At 45.1% G+C, this 18,772-nt stretch overlaps 1 protein-coding gene across 1 annotated transcript; it reads right to left on the reverse strand.

Annotated features, from left to right (window-relative positions):
* Window positions 1–1,695: 1,695 nt before the first annotated feature.
* Window positions 1,696–3,797, reverse strand: LOC127761385 (growth-regulating factor 1). Its single transcript, XM_052285672.1, has 3 exons — window positions 3,383–3,797; window positions 2,324–3,286; window positions 1,696–2,208 (listed from the first exon to the last, which is right to left on the reverse strand). Exons 1-3 carry the CDS (start codon window positions 3,603–3,605, stop codon window positions 2,201–2,203), a joined length of 1,194 nt encoding a protein of 397 aa, XP_052141632.1. The 5' UTR covers window positions 3,606–3,797; the 3' UTR covers window positions 1,696–2,200.
* Between the last annotated feature and the right edge of the window lie 14,975 nt (window positions 3,798–18,772).

Below are 18,772 nucleotides of genomic sequence, written 5' to 3' on the forward strand. Positions count from 1 at the left end.
CCACGTGCGATTCACCGCATGCTGCACTGTGGCTTGCTTGTGCAGCTGATCCTCCGGTTGATGAATGAATGGTTTTGAACGTTCTCCTCTCTATGCATGCGTTTCGTTTTGCTGACGAGATGGGTGCAGAGCCGCAGATGTGTATACAGAGTAGTAGTACAGCCTTTTTATTGTACGCGTACGTGCTGGAGACGGGCTCATGTGGGCTCTGTCGTGGGAATACTGGGCGCCGTGGGGCGCCGTGGATTTGTTCAACTTCGCTGTCAGAACAGATACGTCATACAGTACGTGCTCCGCTGGATTCGGTGATGAAGATGATACAGTGACAGCTGAGTTTTTCCTCGTTCTGGAGTAAACTCCAGATTAGTAGAGTACGCGTCGAAAACCAGCACATATAGGCAGGTACCAGTACTACGAAAACTGAGGGGGTGTCTGGGAGTAGCCTCTTTCTAAAAAACATAAGTCTCGTTTAGTCCTAATTCCCAAACACTCTCTCAGGTTAATTTCTGCTGTTGGATGAACCGAAAGCTGTAACGCGGGACATGTAATTTCTGGGAATTTCTTCAGTAACAATTACTCCATGTGGAGGCTTGTGTCAGGGAAGGCAATCCCTGTGGTGCCGTGCCAGTAGTAGTGCTGTGGACGCTTTGGACGAAGTCAGGTGGCCCCCGCGCGTCAGTGGCACAGCTACCGGTACTTGAGCCGGAGACTGTCACGGTGCTGGCCAGCAGACACCGTCTCGCGGCAGACAGCAAGTGCAGGCTTTGAAGGCTGCAGCTGCAAGGAGGAGAGGCTTGTGTCCAATGCTGTACTGTACATGATGGATGCATGCATGCGCTGCAGACTGTGTGCGAGGCAGGGGAGGAGAGGCGACGGTCCAAACGCCAGCAATCTGAGCAATGGATCATTCAATCGCATGGACGCGAGAGCTGACAGCGCCTGACGTTGTCTCAGGGGGCCGGCAGCAATTGCAGTGCAGTTGGCATTGAATCCATGGAGACCAAAGCAGGGGTGCTGGTCAGTCATCACAGTCCTCCATCTCTCCCTCTCTCTGAGTGTCTGCAGGAAGGTGCAGGAGTGGGGGCACTGCAGCTACTCCTAGCTCTGCATCCAGCTTCTTGCAGCATTGGCCGGTCAATGGGAAAACGGTTCAGGGGAGAAGAGACCCTGGGAGAATCTTTTTGTTTGGGACTTTGCAGTGATAACCCTGAATGCTAATGATCGACAGCCTAAACGGTTCAACAAGTGATCAACCTAGTAGTAACACTTAACAAGACCAATTTGGTACTTGCACAGTGTACTCAACCAACTGACGAAGTGCAAGAGTACGGTATTAAGCATTTCCGTTGCTCAGGAGCAAAGCTGTTTTACGTTGCACTGGTAATGTACTTAAGTAGGGGAGTGGAGTACACCTAGCAATACTACTACTCCTACACCGACTTGTCAGAAAGCATAAAGTATTCTCTGAAGCAGGATGGCGCTAGTGAGCTTTTCAGCAGAATCCAGAGATGTGACATACTCCCTCCCTCTAAAAAAAAAAAACCTCGTTTCCGTGTCGACCTCCGTCCTGTTTAAAAAAAATTATGAAAAAAATAAAAAAATAAGTCACATATTAATTATATTTTATCATCTAACAACAATAAAAATATTAATTATAAAAAAAATTTATATAAAACGGACAATCAAACAAACACGTTGACACGAGAATCCACGGTTTGCTTTTTTTTTTTTTTTTTTTTCGGAGCGAGTACTATCACAGGCAGAGGAATCGGAAAGAAGAAAAAGGGCGTTCACAAAAGCGAACACGCTTGGCTCACAAGCTGCTGCAGATATTACAAGGACTGACAGGAACCAGGCAGAAAATCTATTCCTAGTTGGTTCAGGAAGAGTCTAACCTAATTAATCAGCCCGACCGCATCATTCTGAGGCCATTTCGGAGAAAATGTAGGAGTAACACTCGAAGCAACATTACAAAAAGCTCAACGAAAAGAAGTGGGAAAAAAATAAGAATATCATCAGAGAACTCGTAGGAGGTTTCGGCCTGTCATTGATGGAAGTCCTGAAAGATCGAAGCGTGAGTTAGTTTGGAGATGCAATGATCGATCGATCGATCCTGGAGCATGAGCATGCAGCTCGCACGCCGTGAAAGAAGCTGTTGATTTCTTCCGCGTGTTGATCACTTCTTGGCTTCTTCAAGAGATTAATCATCTGCAGATTGCACAAGACCAAACAGGAAGCAAGTTGGATCATCGTCAGCACGGCTCGCCATAAGAATCAAGAAACGGTTCTGATCAGTGGAGACGAAGGTTAGTACTCTACGCACCATTGTGGTAGCGGGAGGTGGTGGTGATCGGGAGGTCGTTGGCGGCCATGGGGATGGACATGGACAGCTGCGTCTCGCCTTCGAGCCCCATCCAGGAGCCCTTGCTGTTCTTCTCATGCGGCCACTCGTCGAAGAAGTGGCGGAGAGGTTTCTGCGCCGCCGCCGCGTGGTCGTGGCCCGCCGGCTTCTCCAGACGGAGGTCGGCGCCCAGGAGGAAGCAGTGCTGCTGCTGCTGCTGCTGCTGCTGTTGCCGCCTCTCTTTCTCATCGTCGTCCTCTTTTGAAAGATCAATGGCGTACGGCGACGCCGCGGTGTGGCCGTAGCCGGCGCCCGGGAAGAGAGGCGTGGTGCTCTGCTTGGGCTCCATGCCGAGCTGCTTGAACTGCCACTGGCCGTGCCCGGCGGCGGCGTGGTGGTGCTCCCTCTCGGTGCCATCGGAGAAGAAGGCGTGCTCGCCGTGCACCTCCTTGGTGGCGTGCCCGTACGCGTACTCCTTGTGGTCCATGGAGTAGTAGGACGGCGGCGGGTGCGGGTGGGTGGTGTCGAGGTGGAGGTGGAACGGGCTCACCTGCGCGTGGTACGCCGCGGCGGCGGGGGTGCGCGCGGTGGCCGCGGCGTAGGGCCCGCCGTAGAGCGCCTGGTACGGCGCCGCGTCGTGCGGCGCCGGGCGGCTGTAGGAGGGCGCCGGGGAGGAGGTGGTGGTGGTGGTGGGGGCGACGCCGGCGGAGGTGTTCGACGCGGCGGAGGTGGCGGAGGAGGACGGCGGCGGCGGCGTGGCCAAGGACATTTCCACAGGCTTTCTTGAACGGTTCTTGCCACGGTGCATGTGCTTCTCGCAGTACTTGGAGTCCGGGTACGCCTCCTTGGAGCACCGCCACTTCTTGCCGTCCGTACGCCGGCATCGCCCTGGCTCCGGGTCCTCCGCCTTCCGCCCAAACCCCATGCCAAAGCAACCCCACCCCACTGCATTCCAAAGAAAACACCAATCACAATATGGACTTTGTTAGCATCGGCAACAACGCGTACGTACGTACGTGGAGGAGGATGTGTGTAACGTACGTGAAGGTTGGGGAGGGAAGGCGAGGGAAGGGGAGGTGGCGAGGGCGGAGTCGAGGAGGAAGCTGCGGCGGAGGGGGAGGATGAGGTCGGAGGGGATGGGAGTCCCGGACGCCATGTACTTGTAGATGAGCGCCTGGTGCTCCAGCTCCTGCCACTGCGACGCCGTGAACGGGTACCGACCTCCGCCGGCGCCGCCGCTCGGGCGACCGCTCATCATCATCATCTCTGCAACAACTACTTCAGCTGCGACCGACCGCCTCTTCACCGACCGGAAGCGAGCGAAGCGGTCTCGCAGTACAGGCGCCGCGGGCGCGCGCTCTAGCTGCTCGGGAGATCACGCGGATGGGGGGAGGGGTGAGGGTGGTGGTGTGCGGCGAGTGGAGCGGGAGAGCTCTCGGTGGCTGGGGTTTTGTAATGGGCGGGGAAGGGTGGGGTGAGGGTGGGAAGCGACGTCCGTGCGCATTTAAGACTTGCGAGCCGGAGGCTGTTTCCGGATCCAGAAGAAAACCCGAGGGTAATACTGCGAAATGCGCTCCTGCCTGCCAAAAATATCAGGTTTCGGCCATTTATTAATACATTTTCTAATTAATAAACGGTGGGTTTTAATTAAACGAATGTGAATTCTATAAAACGTTACTGTACTACTACGTAAATGCATCAACTATCTTTCAATACAGTCAATTAGTCCTGCATAAAAAGTATATTTTACCTTTTAAAATTGCAATATTAACGTATAGAGTTGGATTATCATGAGTCTAACTTATATACTCCCTCTGTTTCTAAATATTTGACGCTATTGATTTTTTTAAATACGTTTAACCATTAGTATTATTTAAAAAATTTAAGTAATTATTAATTCTTTTTTTATCATTTGATTTACTGTTAAATATACTTATATGTATACATATAGTTTTACATATTTCACAAAAGTTTTTTGAAAAAGACAAACGGTTAAATATGTGCTAAAAAGTTAACGGTGTCAAATATTTAGAAACAAATGGAGTATTTTACGTATGTACGGCTTAGACGACGGTTAGAAAGAAAAGCACTCGGACTGGCATTTTATTGTGACATCATATGAACCAGAGATGTTATTGAAGTTCTAGACATTTGTAAACTAGAAGGTAATTATCTAATTAATTAAACTTTAAAATGACATATCAAACATATTATACGAGCCCTATAGTCCAAATAAGATCTAATCTTTTTTTACGCTTCAGCGATTAGGGTGTTTTTAGTGAAAAGTATTTCAACAAATATATTATAGTGTGAATTAACACTAATGCGTTCGTCAAAATATAATAACCCACGAAGTAGTTGACACAAAGTATGTATTTTCCTGTTTAGCATGACAGTTTTTTTTCCCTATGCATGGCACCTTTCAAGTTTTGCCATTTATATTGTCGGAATATAACCGAATATGCAAAGTGAGTGTATATGTTTACAGGTGGGTGTACGTTTATAATGTGTTTTTTCAAAAAAAAAAAAACCCAACATCTTTAGTTAAGGTAGTGATGTTATTACTTCAACTGTTTCTAGGCCGGATAGAAATTTATAGATCTTTCACTTCTCATTAACAGTGAGACATTTACACATAGGGTGTGTTTGGTTCATGCTAAAATTGGAAGTTTACTCCGTGTTTAGTTCCAAAATAATTCTTCAAACTTCCGACTTTTTCATCATATCAAAACTTTCCTACACACACGAACTTCCAACTTTTCCATCACATTGTTCATATTTCAACCAAATTTCTAATTTTGGTGTGAACTAAACACAGCCTTAGTTGAAATTGTAACAATGTGACGGAAAAGTTGGAAGTTTATGTGTAGAAAAGTTTTGATGTGATGGAAAAGTTGGAAGTTTGAAGAAAACTTTGAAACTAAACTCGGCCATAATAGTTTTTAGTCAATCACTTTCATTCTCACGACTCGTTTGTCCAGTGGTACTATGGTTGTATTTAGTTTCCGAAATTGGGAAGAAATTTGGGGAAAGTTGTTAGTTTGGAAAAAAAGTTGGGAGTTTACGTGTGTGTAGAAAAGTTTTGAATATGATGTGATGTGATCGAAAGTTAGGAGTTGGGGGAAGTTTGGGGTGAATTAAACAGGGCTTTGTTTGCCACTGGCTACTGTTCTTTTGCTTGGACAAGCGACATGCTTTATACTCCTTCCGTCCTTTTCTTTGTGAAAAAAAATGTCAAGAACAAACCGTAGGAGTAGGAAGAATGGAAAATAACCCTACCGCACAGTACAGATTTGTCATAAAAGGATGCTTGCAACCAAGCAGCCCACGTAGTGGTACGTGCGTGTGAGCGAAGCAGAGGACATATTTTTTTTCTTAAAAGAAAAACGTAGGCGTGCGAGCGATGGCCTGTTTGAATAGTTTCCGGATATTTAACTCCGATAATTTATGTCCCGGGTACAGAGGATAGGTCATTCAGTCAAGATGCAGAGGCAGAGCAGAGAGTGCGCTGCAGAATCTGCTGTGCGCCCCCCTCGTGGGCGCGCGCAGCCGTAGGAATCTCACCCGCAAAAACTCCACAGTTTCCTCGCGTCTCCCCTCTCCCCGGCGACGACGCGAGCAACTGGCAACCGCCGCTTGATGCCGTATTTACTGTAGTCGTAAGCGCTTTGGTCGTCGTCTCTATAGTCTAGACTGTCACCGGGAAACTTTGGCTCCCATCGGATGGCCTATTCAACTAAAGAAAAAACAAAATTTGAATTTTCAAACTTAATTTTGACATTGATTTTAAGATATTTTTAACGTAGTTTCTTTTACGGTATTGGCTTTTAAATCACCGAGAACACATATATAAAAGTTTTATCTACAAATTATTTTTATTCTCTAATAAGCCGTTTTGGCTTACTATGAAAAAAGCCAAACGATGAGGCCCTTTGCATGGCGTATAGCTTGTTCTTCTATCCAAATTTCTGACAGTTCGATCTTTGTGGAAAAATTTAGTTTCAACGATGAACCACATCAGACATTGATATAAAAAATAAAACATGATCTTAGCATACAACTACTCATCCACCTGATAAGTGGTTAGTGCATAGGAACCTTGCAAGGACGATACACCTAGAGCTTGCCATTGCAATCCCTCATCGAGCTCTATCAAATACAGTGTTGGTGTGTTCTCGTCAAGCTTCGAAATTCCTAGCTAATATTGCGGACAACTCACCTAGCACAAAACGGTGACGGAGGATAAAACGTAGCGCCACCACAGCCTCGTTGAGATCTTAAACTTCTGGCCTAGTCTCGGTGAACAACTCGTTTAGGACGCAATGACAACATGGTGGTGTCAAAATATATGGTGTTTTTGGACTTTGACATTACCAGGCTTAGCGCTGATGTTTGTGGTTTATTTTTATACATTTCAAATAATTTTGAGCACAATTTAGTTTTCAGATAAGTTATATTATTATTTTTTTGGGCTTTCTTCTGAATATTCCCGCAAGAACAGTATTTCTAGGGTAGTAGTAAAATCTTTCGGGCGTCGAATGGTAGTTGGTGCATGTAGCAGTAGAAGGCACTATGGGTTTCTATAGTTAATGGGCAATGCTGGTCGGTGTCAGAGGAGCCCTGCGGGTGGATGCTGCCACGGTGCCACCATGCGCAGTAGCGAGAGGCCCCACTTGAATGTTATTGTTTATTATTATTATTGACTGCAACGGTGCAGGTTGCAGATGGCAGCAGCAGAGAGAGGGAGACAGGCAGACTCTGACACCCCACGCAGATAGCCTGCAGCCACCCACCCCACACCCACCTCACACTCATCTCTCTCTCTCTCTCTCTCTCTCTCTCTCTCTCTATATATATATATATATATATATATATATATATATATATATATATATATATATATATATACTCAGAAAAAAACTGTGCAATTTCTTTGTGTAGAGTACACCAGAAATATGTACTGTTGGTCACCAGTTGGGCGATACCCTCCGTATAAAAAATCAGGATCCCTTTTCGCTGTACTACTACCACTCCAGGTGAGAGCATGCACACTCTTTTGGTCGAATTAATGTGTCATTAGAAGTGAACAGTCATTGTTCCGTTTAATCATACTGTCTCGTCCTATGAATGCGTCAGTCACAACTCCTAATCAGGATAGCAAGTACAACATCATGATTACATGCTCTTACTACAGTCCTAGTTGCACTACTACTAGTATTAGAGCAAGTTTAATGTACTAGTGGTGTAGCTAACTAATTAACTAATTGCTTCAAATCATTTACGATCACTTTAATAATCATTTTATACGATAGTTACCTATAAACATATCACATATACTACACTATTAATATAAGGTCCCTATTATACACATGTTGTGTTTTAAACTCCGTACTGCAGCTGGTTACAGATCTGTAGCCCGCTGGTTACAGATCTGTAGCCCGCTGCTACTCTCTCTTCTTTTATCTCCTCAATATGTATTTATAGTTGGCTTATAATATCTGAGAAAGCTTAATAATATAGCCACTACTAGCTCCAATTTATCCATAGCCAATCTAATGGTTAATTCATACAATAGTTGCTTACTATGTATTGACAGAAAACACGATGCCTGGGAGATCTGCTTAACTCCAGTGCAGGTCCAAAGCTCGCCTTTAGATGTACTAGCGTGCCAGTTGATTTGTCACGCCCCGAACTAGCCCCGAACGGAACTAGCCTGTGACGCTCCAAATTAACCTGTTAATCGATACCAGTCCCAGGAAACAGTGCTGGTATCACAGGAAGACAGAATATCACAGCAACAGAGGTCTCTTTATTATAGAGTAGGAGTACAGTCAAGTTGGGCTGTGGACAGACCCCGAGCTCACAACTGCATTACAAAAGGAAAGCGGAAGCCAAGACTTGGACCATTCATCACAGGCGCGACTTGGGAACTAGGCCGAAACCCTAAAACTCATCGTAGCCGACTTGCTCCTGGAAGAACTCCTCATCAGCAGGATCCACATCATCCTCTTCAGCAACTTGGGGGGGGATTATTTACATAGAGCAAGGGTGAGTATAGGAGTACTCAGCAAGCCATGGGAATTAAGTGTTTAATGCATGCTTCAAAGGAAAGGCTGTTGTTTTTGCAATTGGTTTTATTTAAACTCCTTTTTGAAACAACTAAGTGAGTGTTTCTTAAACGACACGGATGAGACAGTGTGTCTTGTCCGGTCGGAGTATGTGCAATGCATCAGTTTTGAATTGATTCAAGGTTGGCACCCGGCCAACAGCTTTCAAACGGCCACCCGGGCCTGGATGATCCTATCAGCCGCAGATTTTTCAAACATCGAACCCATTCCACAACAGTAATTTCACCAGCAGTAGTCAAACAAAACTACGCTAGAAATCACCTCACATCCGCCCATGACAGTGGGCACGGCTGTTCGAACAGTTTAATAACCTCTGCAGAGGGGGTACACTTTACCCACACGACATTACTAACCCGGATCACCCAGCCCGTGCAGAACGGCCACGTCTGGAGACCTTGAGGCTTTCATGACATGGCATTTCGAAAGCCGACACAGGTTCACCATATGCCAACGAGAGGGGTCCCATACCGACATCAGGTTAGGTCCCAAACCATACTGTGCCAGGAAGCCCGAGGGTTCTCCCCAGCACCACCCCGTTGAATCCACATGTCTATTGGCATCATGGCTCCCCCGATTAGCTAATTACTCAGCCAGGGGCGTCCCATTCCACCCATGTGGTCGCACTTGCCTTATGTTCGGATGAAATTCCAAAGAAAATGGTCCTTAAGTGCAAGAGCGGGAAACCGTACTCCCGGTACGTTCCCCGATCCACGATTTTGGAAATTTATTTAGTTCGCAAGCACCGACCCATGTGTCGGGTTTTTCCAAGTCTTTTATAAAACCCCAAGTCTTTTATAAAACCCATCGTTGGATATTTTAAATTTGAAGGGAAGTGTTCCGATGCTCAAGCCCGAAGGCCCATGCATCGAAGCACAACAGTCGACAAAGGAGGTCTAAGTGTTCAATAATTCAAGGAGGGTAATTGCAGCAATTAGGATTGTGGCCGGCAGGCTATCTCGCAAGCCGCGGCCAAAATACTTGTGTTAAACTTATTCATGCAATATTTGCGGAAAAGAAATACTTAGATTTAAATTATAGGTGCAAGATGATCAAAGGTGACTTGCCTTGCTCGAGATCTTGAGCTTTGATCCTCGAAATCCTCGCACTGCGGGTCTTCGGGCTCCGAAACTACACGCGAAATGGGACAGCTCAACAAACGGCAAAAATAAAGCCCTATTATTGACCTCTAAACGTGCCATTAAATAGATATCGAGATTTGAGGAGTTTTGGAAGTTGAACGGAGTCAAACGGACATACGGTTGAGAAGATATTGAATTTCTAAGATTATTGGATTTTTGGTCTAAAAGAAAAAGGATTTAATTAAACCCTTTTGAAAAGAAAAGAAAGAGGGAGGGGAAACAGACTTCCCTCGGGCGGCTAGGGCGCGGCCCGAGAGAAAGGGGCAGCTCGGCCAAGACCGGGTCAAGCCGACCCCGGTAGCTAATCAGGGAAGCCATGATGCCAAGAGACATGTGGATTCAACGGGGTGGTATCGGGGAGAACCCTCGGGCTTCCTGGCACAGTATGGTCTTGGACCTAACCTGGTGTTGGTCTGGGACCCCTCTCGTTGGCATATGGTAAACCTGTGTCGGCTTTCAAAATGCCTTGTCATGAAAGCCTCAAGGTCTCCATACGTGGCCTGGGTGATCCGGGGTTAGTAATATCGTGTGGGTAAAGTGTACCCCCTATGCAGAGGTTATTAAACTGTTCGAACAGCCGTGCCCACGGTCATGGGCGGATGTGAGGTGTTTCCTGTAGCGTAGATTTGTTTGCCTGTGCTTTGTGAAAAATTGTTGTGGATTGGGAATCGTTACCAGAATCAGCCTATGTGGCAGATGGATGACATGAGTGGTCAAGAAACGAATCTGTGTGATTCAGGATGTCTGCGGGCATCATAGACTTGGCTTCCTGAGTGGAAGCGGATCGTTGTGTTGTTGGGCAGATGGACTCTGGGAGTCCGAGAACATGAATAAGGCTCTGGGAGCCGCTTAATCAAGTGAAATGGCTCTGGGAGCCGAGAAGTAATGATCTGACCCGGGAGGTCGGTACATTACCAATTGAGTTGTTGAAAAACATCTCTTAAAGTCGAATCGAGACGCAAGTCACTTTTCGGCCCAAACTTAGAAAGAAATAAATCACTTAGTGGTTTCAAAATGGACTTCAAACAAAAGATTTGCAAAACAACCTTGCCTCTCTTCCAAGCTTGCATCAAACACCTAAATTCCCGTGACTTGCTCAGTACGAAAGTACTCACCCTTGCTCTATATAAATATATATAGTTCCTTCGTCGTGAAGTTGAAGATGAAGTAAAGTGAAGAATAGGGTTTCGTCCTGGTTTCCAGCCGTCGCCTGCGGTGTTGGGTGTTAGACCGTTGGTTCCGCTGCTGCTGTTGTTGTTGGTGTTTCCTCATGCGCGTCGTCGGTTGTATTCTTAGGCTGTTCTGAGCTACAACCTAAGTTAAGGTAAATAAGTCCTCTATTTATTTTTAAGGATTGCAATGATTCATATTTGTCACCGTGGGTACCAGCGCTGGACTGGTACTGTGATCGCGGTTTCGTAGGAAGCGGTTCGCGCCGTTTTTCCTACGACATGCTCCTATCAGGTGCCGTTGTACGGCGGTGCCAGATTGGGGTGTGACATGATTTGATCCTGTAATCAATAAGAAATAAAGCCAAAGAAACCGCGGTTAAATCTATAAATGATAGCCGATCGGCTAGGTGCCGATGACATATCATTTATCTTTGAGCCGATGTCATATGTGAATCGATCGGTAGTTGTAAATAGACAATAAAGAACTAAATCTATTCGATCGGCTGTAGATATTTCCAATATATAGTTCTTATATCGATATATACTTAAATCAAGTGATTAGGATAGATCGGTCGCCATGCCGAGACAGTATAAATCACCTAGATCGAAATATATATTAATAACAGAGCTATATATGTTTATAGCATAGCCGATCACATAGATCTAGCATGTATCGGCTAATACTCCGATACTACTCTATATCAGGATATTAAAACAGGTATAATATATCAAACAAAGGCCTAATATACTTAGATACGGCAATATCTTGACATAAAGGGCAGATTTAACATGTCAATGAAGCATATAGAGCAAATATAGTTAAATCAGATAAGATCGGCTGAAACTCCGATGCTACCCTAATCGGCAACCAGAAGGTAGGCTAGAGATTGAGATTCTAATCATGACTTATAAGATCAAACTCAACTGATGCAGCTATAAGTATGAAAAGAAGGGCAATATCTAGACAATCAAGCCATTGGAAGTTTCATAGAGTGGTAGATACCTTATATAATCTAAGTCAACATCGATATCTAACCTAGTCGGCTGCCCTCTACAGACAGATGTTAGCCGATTATAGATTAGATAGCGGTATTGTAAGATATATGATAACTTGACGAATGATATAAACGAGGTCAGAGCATCGTAAAGATGGCAGCACTAATCCCGAGAATACAAGTCATCATAACAAGTTTTACCTCTTTGTTGAAGATCGAAACCGATGCAGCTCAACCCAAAAGCAAGAACTCGTCGAAATAAAACTAAAACAAAATGGTGGCGATGCGCCGAGATTGTATTGAACGTGTGTGTTAAAAGTTACATAGGGCTCGGGTCTATTTATACCTGAGAATTACAAGATATGTCCATAACGGACACGACTACTATCTCTAACAAACTCTAAGATACCATAAGTCTTTGCAGCAGACTTTTGCTCAATCGTATCTCTAAGGAGATTACATAAAACACCCTAATTAATAGATACAATTGACTTCTCAAGACTCTATCCATATGCAGCAATCACCTTGAAGCACCTCAATCCTACCCGATATCATACATCAAGCTGCATTGCCGGAATCGGCTCTATCGGCTTACCTAGTCCGACTCAGACCCAGCCGATCCTAATCGTAGCCGATTTGGACTCCAGCCGATTCTTGCTCTGTTTCCGAACTCGATCTCCGCCTCCGATTTTGCTTCGATCTAATCTTCTTTCCTGATGCTGATGTTACCAAATTCGGTTGTTAACACTATGCTATTAATATATGGTCTCACATATCATACAGATATTGCGTCATGTAGTCCGTGTTGCAGCTGACTATAGATCTATAGCCTGCTACTTTTCTCTCTTAACTTTTATCTCATTAAAATATGCTTATAAGCAAAAGTTATTATATTTTGGGACGGAGGTAGTAATAGTCTCTAGTCCCTTCGTTCCAAAATATAAGCATTTTTAGCTATGAATCTAGATAACTATGGCCCTGTTTGGATGCTTCGGGCTATTAAATAGTACTCCGGGATCTTGCTATTTAGGAGTATTAAACGTAGATTACTGATAAAACACATTCCATAACACCTAGGCTATTTCGTGAGACGAATCTAACGAGGTATGTTGAATCAACATACCTCATTAGATTCGTCTCACAAAATAGCTTAGGGGTTATGGAATTGATTTTGTCAGTAATCTACGTTTAATACTCTTAAATAGCAAGATCCCGGAGTGCTATTTAATAGCCCGAAGGATCCAAACAAAACCTATGTGTTCAGATTTTATAGCTAAAAGTTATTATATTTCAGAACGGAGGTAGTAATAGTCTGCTATTGTAACTGCTCTAAGGAATGAAAGAAGGATACTGCTGAACTCCTAATCGCACGGTGGTTTCTCTCTCTAGAGCTAGAGAGAGTATGAGTACTGTACTGTAATGTTTCTCTCTCTAGGGCTACAGGTAGCTTAGGTTAGGGTGTGGTAGGGTGAGGAGGGGAATGGGGGACAGCACCCATCTGTGAAGTCTGCAGCGTGGCTGCTGTGCTCTTCTGCCTTTTGTTGCTGCTGTCTCTGACCGCCAGCTTTACGGAAACTCATAAACAAAGAAGCCTCTCTCCCACACCGCCCCTGCCCTGCCCTGCCCCTGCGACGACGCACACCACTGTGCACACATGTGTGTGTTTCGTCCGTTCGATTCAAAGGCAGCAAGGCTGACCAAAAGCGAGTCGCAAACGTAAAAGAAGACAGCGAGAAGATTGAGTGGTAGGAGTATGTGCGTACTGCGCGGCACGCAGCTACCAACCAGGTGTTGGTGATGGTGAGAGAGTGAAAGGGGTGGGAGACGTAAAGATGACGAGCCGACGCGAGAGGCGCAGCTTGCCGCGTTGCAGGAGAATGGCCAAGTTTAATTAGGCATGTTCACTTTAATATTATTTTTAACCTTATTAAATTTTGGTAAAATTATTAAAAAGTGGCTATATTTAGTTTACTGTTAAATTTTAGAGTATATAAGAAATCAGGCCAAAATTTGGTAAGGTTTTTTTTTACATCAAAGTAAACAGACCCTTAGCTCCAAACTTTTTCTTTAAATGTTCAACTTTTCTATCACATTGAAACTTTCCTCCACACATAAACTTCTAACTTTTTCTTCACATCGTTCCAATTTCAGCTAAACTTTCGATTTTAACGTGAACTAAACATACCCAGTGTACTCTCTCACGCGCTGCAGGCTTTTCGCCACTGTTGATATGTATATGCATGCCATTTTGTTCCATGTGAAAAACCTAACCAGAGACGACCATCATTCAACTCTTCCATGTAAACTGCTGGTTGGTTGGGTGGTTTCATTTCATTTCCATGCAGAGGCAGAGCGTGTGAATGAATGAATGAATGAATGAATCGATCGCTTTCTCAACCCGGGCATCACCAGTGCATTTACGAGGAGGCATGTGTTTTGCTGGGGAAACTTCCCAGAATGGCTTGAACCTGAACTAGCAAGGTTTTAATTGTCATATGCTGGAATACTGCCATATGATATGCTACCAGCACAATGGGTTTGCATATTGTCTTGTGAGATTAGCAGCATCTGCGTGATAAAGAAAAGGCAGAAAGCAGCAAACTGCAGGCAGAACCGCAGAAGGGAATACGTACAGTACTGTATACCTCTGGCTTTTCAGGTTTCTCTCTGATTTTGTGCATATTTTGAACTGTTCCTCCAGGTGAAAGACGCAACAAGTTTTACTCCCGTACAGTAGTAGTGGTACGACTAGTATTTTTCCCCTCCCCGACACCGATGTGATGGCTCAGGGCTCATAGGATCGATGGTGAGAATGCTGTTTCTTTTTCCTGTAACAAAAAAGAGGACCAAATCTTGGCAGAAGCCAAACGAACAAACACCAGCATGGGCATTCTCTGCATCCAGATGTGGCGGCCATGTCGCCCTAGACGTCTAGGCTAAACTTTTCATCATCTCCATTTGAAACACTTCACTTCCATCTGAGATTCTGTAATGTTTCACTTCACTTCCTATGCATATGCAAAAAAGAAAGCAAACTTTCAGCATAGGCAGAAGTAAATTAAATTATAGCTTTACCATTTGCATCAATGATAGATAATTATTCTCTTAGGCATAATAATAAAAAGGAAATGACGCCGAAAAGGTGCTGTTTTTGCAAAACAAAAGACGCACATGAGCAGAGAGATACGCGAGCTTTCTTCCATCCCTGCAGAGGCGCACACACACAATAATTACAGTACAGACATGAAACGCAGTTGCACCCCCAACGGTACTTGATTGGTCAAAGTAGGGAGAAAGGGAGGCATGCCCACTGACACCAACACAATGGGCCCATGGGCCTGCCTTCCATGTGGGCCAGCAATTGGGGCTCAGATAAGCCAACCCACTGGCTCAATGATCAATGGCTACCAGACAGCACACTCAGAGGAGCAGCAACTACTAGTAGTCCTGGAGTAGCGACTCTCTTCCTTATGATGATGTGCTTGACCCATCAGAGATAAGAGAGAATTATTGGGCTCTGTTTTGGCTTTGCTTTTCTTTGCTTATGATGCTCTTACTAACTGGGATTCACCGGAAGGTTACCTCCTCTCTTCCAAAATAATTTTACTTTTCACTCATCCCACATGTAACAATACAAAATAAAAAGGATTAAAGAATACATCTATTTTATTAAATCCCAATACAACTATTCAGCACTTTATCTACTCCCAATAAAAATATTACAATTTTTCATAAACTTCGATGCAATGATTACCTTAAAACTAACTTATTTTGGGACAAATAAAAGAAACTACAAATAAAATTATTATGGGACAAAGAAAGTAGTAGAACTGAGAGTTTTTCTTCTACCCAGACAATCGTAGGAGTAATCAGTACTCCTCCCCCTATCTTAAGATATAATTCTTCCAATCTAGATGAGGATGTGATATAATTTAGTACAATGAATTCGAATAGAGGATATTCATTTAGATTTATTTTACTATATTGTGTCACATTCTTACTCAGGTTAAAATATTTTGGACGGAAAGAGTACTACCTCTATCCCATAATGATAGGGCTTTTGACTATGCAGCTTTTAATAAACATACAAAATTTATCCTAGAACAACTTTATCATCAGTCTATATTTCATCTAATTATAATCATCTCTCATTTAAGTTTTACACTATTTTCCCCTCAACCCATCTCTTATTTACTTTTACTATCTCAAAAACTCCTTAAACCTAGTATTTGAGATGCTTAGGGGGTGTTTTGAGAGAGGGGCTAAAGTCCCAAACACCCCCTTACTACTAGTAGAGTAGTACTACTACATTTTAAGAGGGAGGTCTCCAATGCAGCTCGTTTTTGTTTTCTCTTTTCTGCAGCAGTGAGGGGAACAGATAGATGGGGCTCCACCTCCACACCAGGAGAAGGGAACTAAGGAGGTGGTGACTGGTGACTGACGAAGGCCTCTCTTTCGGCTGTGAGCCTGTGACACAGCAGAGCTCTGCAGGCTGCATGCATGGATTGAGACTTGCAGAGCACTCTTTCGGATCACCCCATGGATCCACAAAGGTTTCTTTCAGTCTTTCCCTGTGTCCTTTGACTACGTGCCACGCATTCATACTGAAAAATTGAACTTACTACTCCCATCAATTTATCAATTACTCCATCCGCCTCAAAATAAATAAAATTAAAATAAAATACAATATTTTCTAGTCGGAATCATTCTATTAGATTATATTGAGACGAAGACATGTTCACTTTTAATACCATTTTCAACCATACCATCTTTTTAAAGTAAAGTTGCCGAAAAAAATCTACGTTTAGTTTGTTGCTAGATTTGGTCAATACATAATAAATCCTACCAAACTTGATAAGGTTTATTTTGGCTATAATCTGAACATGTCCGAAGGGGGTAATGTGTAGCGTTTGTCGTTCTTTTGAAAGGTAAGAAGTACATGCATGGAAAATGCAGTATGTTTGGGAGTACAGGTAGGTTACAACAAATCTACTTCTACATTCTGTTGGAAATGCAGCCGGTAGTACTTTGTAGGAGAAGTACACGGGGTACGTAGAACGTTTGTACTTTTGTCACCGCATGATGCGAGCATGCCTGAATGCATCATGAAGCCCATGGCAACCACTTTCTCCTACTACGAGGGGAAATAACATTTCTATTGCCATTAATATTCCTGCAAAACCTGATCAGCAAATGAATAACCAAAACAAACTCCTCACTCACTCAACTCACTCACTGATAGCACATGTTTTGTCCCCCAAGGCATGCAAGCTGGGAGTGTCCGTCCAGAGCTCAGAACAGTGAAGACGAGCTACTACCTCAGCTGAAGGTCCCTTCTCTCCCCTACATGATGAGTCAAAGAAGTGGTCAGATTGCCTGGCCTGCCACAGCCTGCACAGCTTATGTAAGGCTTCCCATCTGATTCACAGATGCATGGCATATGTGCAGTGCTGCTCCCTGCTGGAGTAGACAGCTGCCTTCTCTCTCTCTCTCTGTCATCTCTGATGCGTCTGCAGCAGCAGCATGCAGGGACAGGACACCCCGCTGCATGCATGCTTCGGCAGCAAGCAGGCAGTGTGCTGCTTGTCATGCGTACAGGCAGGCAGGCAGGCAGGCAAGCAGGCGGATGGATGGATGGGCGCAGGGAGGGAGGGACAGTGGCGTCTTCTCGTCAGCGTTCCCCAGCTTTCGCTGCGGCGTCGGCGTTAAATGGGAGATGCCCCGGTAGGTGGCGGTGGTGGTGGTGGCGCGGCTGCATGCGGAGATGCTGCTGCAAAATGGCGTCGATTTGACCCCACCCACATGCACATGCGTGCTCGCGTGCAGCGGCGCCAGAGACGACAGCGTACGTACGTACTGGGAGGAGGATATTGTGGAGTGTAGCTAGCGCGGCAGTTTCACCGGCGACTGGGTGTAGACGTGTAGCTATAGGAATTTGCAAGTTCACCTTTGCTATTTCAGGCTTGGGGTCTCTCGAGCTGTTGTATTTGTGTTCATGCACCCACTGGAAAAAGGCTGTGTTTAGATCTAAAGTTTGCATCCAAACTTCAGTCCTTTTCCATTACATCAACCTGTCATACACACACAATTTTTCAGTCACATCATCTCTAATTTTAACCAAAATCTAAACTTTACGCTGAACTAAACACAGCCAAAATACGACAATATGCACTACTATTTGTATTTGTGTTCATGCTCCCACTGGAGAAAATACGACAATATGCACTACTGGATCAGGGGACTCAGAGCAGGAGTAGCTACAGAATACTATTTGGGACGCTGCAGGTAGGAAAGCATATTACTGGGAAGGAAAAGTTGCAAGAGTCTCCAGGAAGGAAAGAAGGTAAGAGTAGCCTTATCGGCGAAGGATTCGATCATGAGCAAGCATGGATGGATTGAAGCAGTGACTGAGCCCAGTGGTGGTGGAGTTAGTGCAGTCAGCAGCTTGGGGCTAGGGACCAGGCATCGTGCAGCGGGAATAGTGTGGATGCATAGTGGAGCGGGGCTCTCTAGCTTGCCGGCGACCCAGGAGCAGGGAACATGCATCCACCCGATCAGCGATCACGCTTTGATTCGGCAGCGAGAATAGTCTCGATCACCATGGGGGTTTAATCCGGTGGACACGCCGGCCAGCTTAACTATGTAGCCCAAGCTACCTGCATGCATGCACGCAGGGACCATGCATGATGCATCATGGCCAAGTTGGCACGGAAGTGAACAGACGACGACTCTGCTGATGCGATCCCAAACACAGAAGATCCTGGTGGTCTCCGCTCCGTTCCTCGTCCTCCTCCTGCGGCATCTGCCTAAAAAGCTTAAAAACTCCGGCCGCAGCGTCTTTCCGACGGCCGTGGCGTGGCCAGCCACCGTACGTACACTGGTACACACGGGGGTGGGGGTGACGCAGCGACGCGTCGTACCATGGGGCGACGTTGTAGGTAGCGGCAGGCGGCGGCACATGCAGCGAGCTAGTAGTAGCGGCGAGGAGGGCGGCAGT

This window comes from Oryza glaberrima, chromosome 2, assembly GCF_000147395.1.
Source record: "Oryza glaberrima chromosome 2, OglaRS2, whole genome shotgun sequence".
NCBI lineage: Eukaryota > Viridiplantae > Streptophyta > Magnoliopsida > Poales > Poaceae > Oryza > Oryza glaberrima.

Coding starts and splice junctions, on each gene's coding strand:
- LOC127761385 (XM_052285672.1), bottom strand. CDS start 3,605: ATGATGATGATGAGCGGTCGCCCGAGCGGCGGCGCCGGCGGAGGTCGG. Junction 3,287..3,382: donor CTTCCCTCCCCAACCTTCAC/GTACGTTACACA, acceptor TTTGGAATGCAG/TGGGGTGGGGTTGCTTTGGC.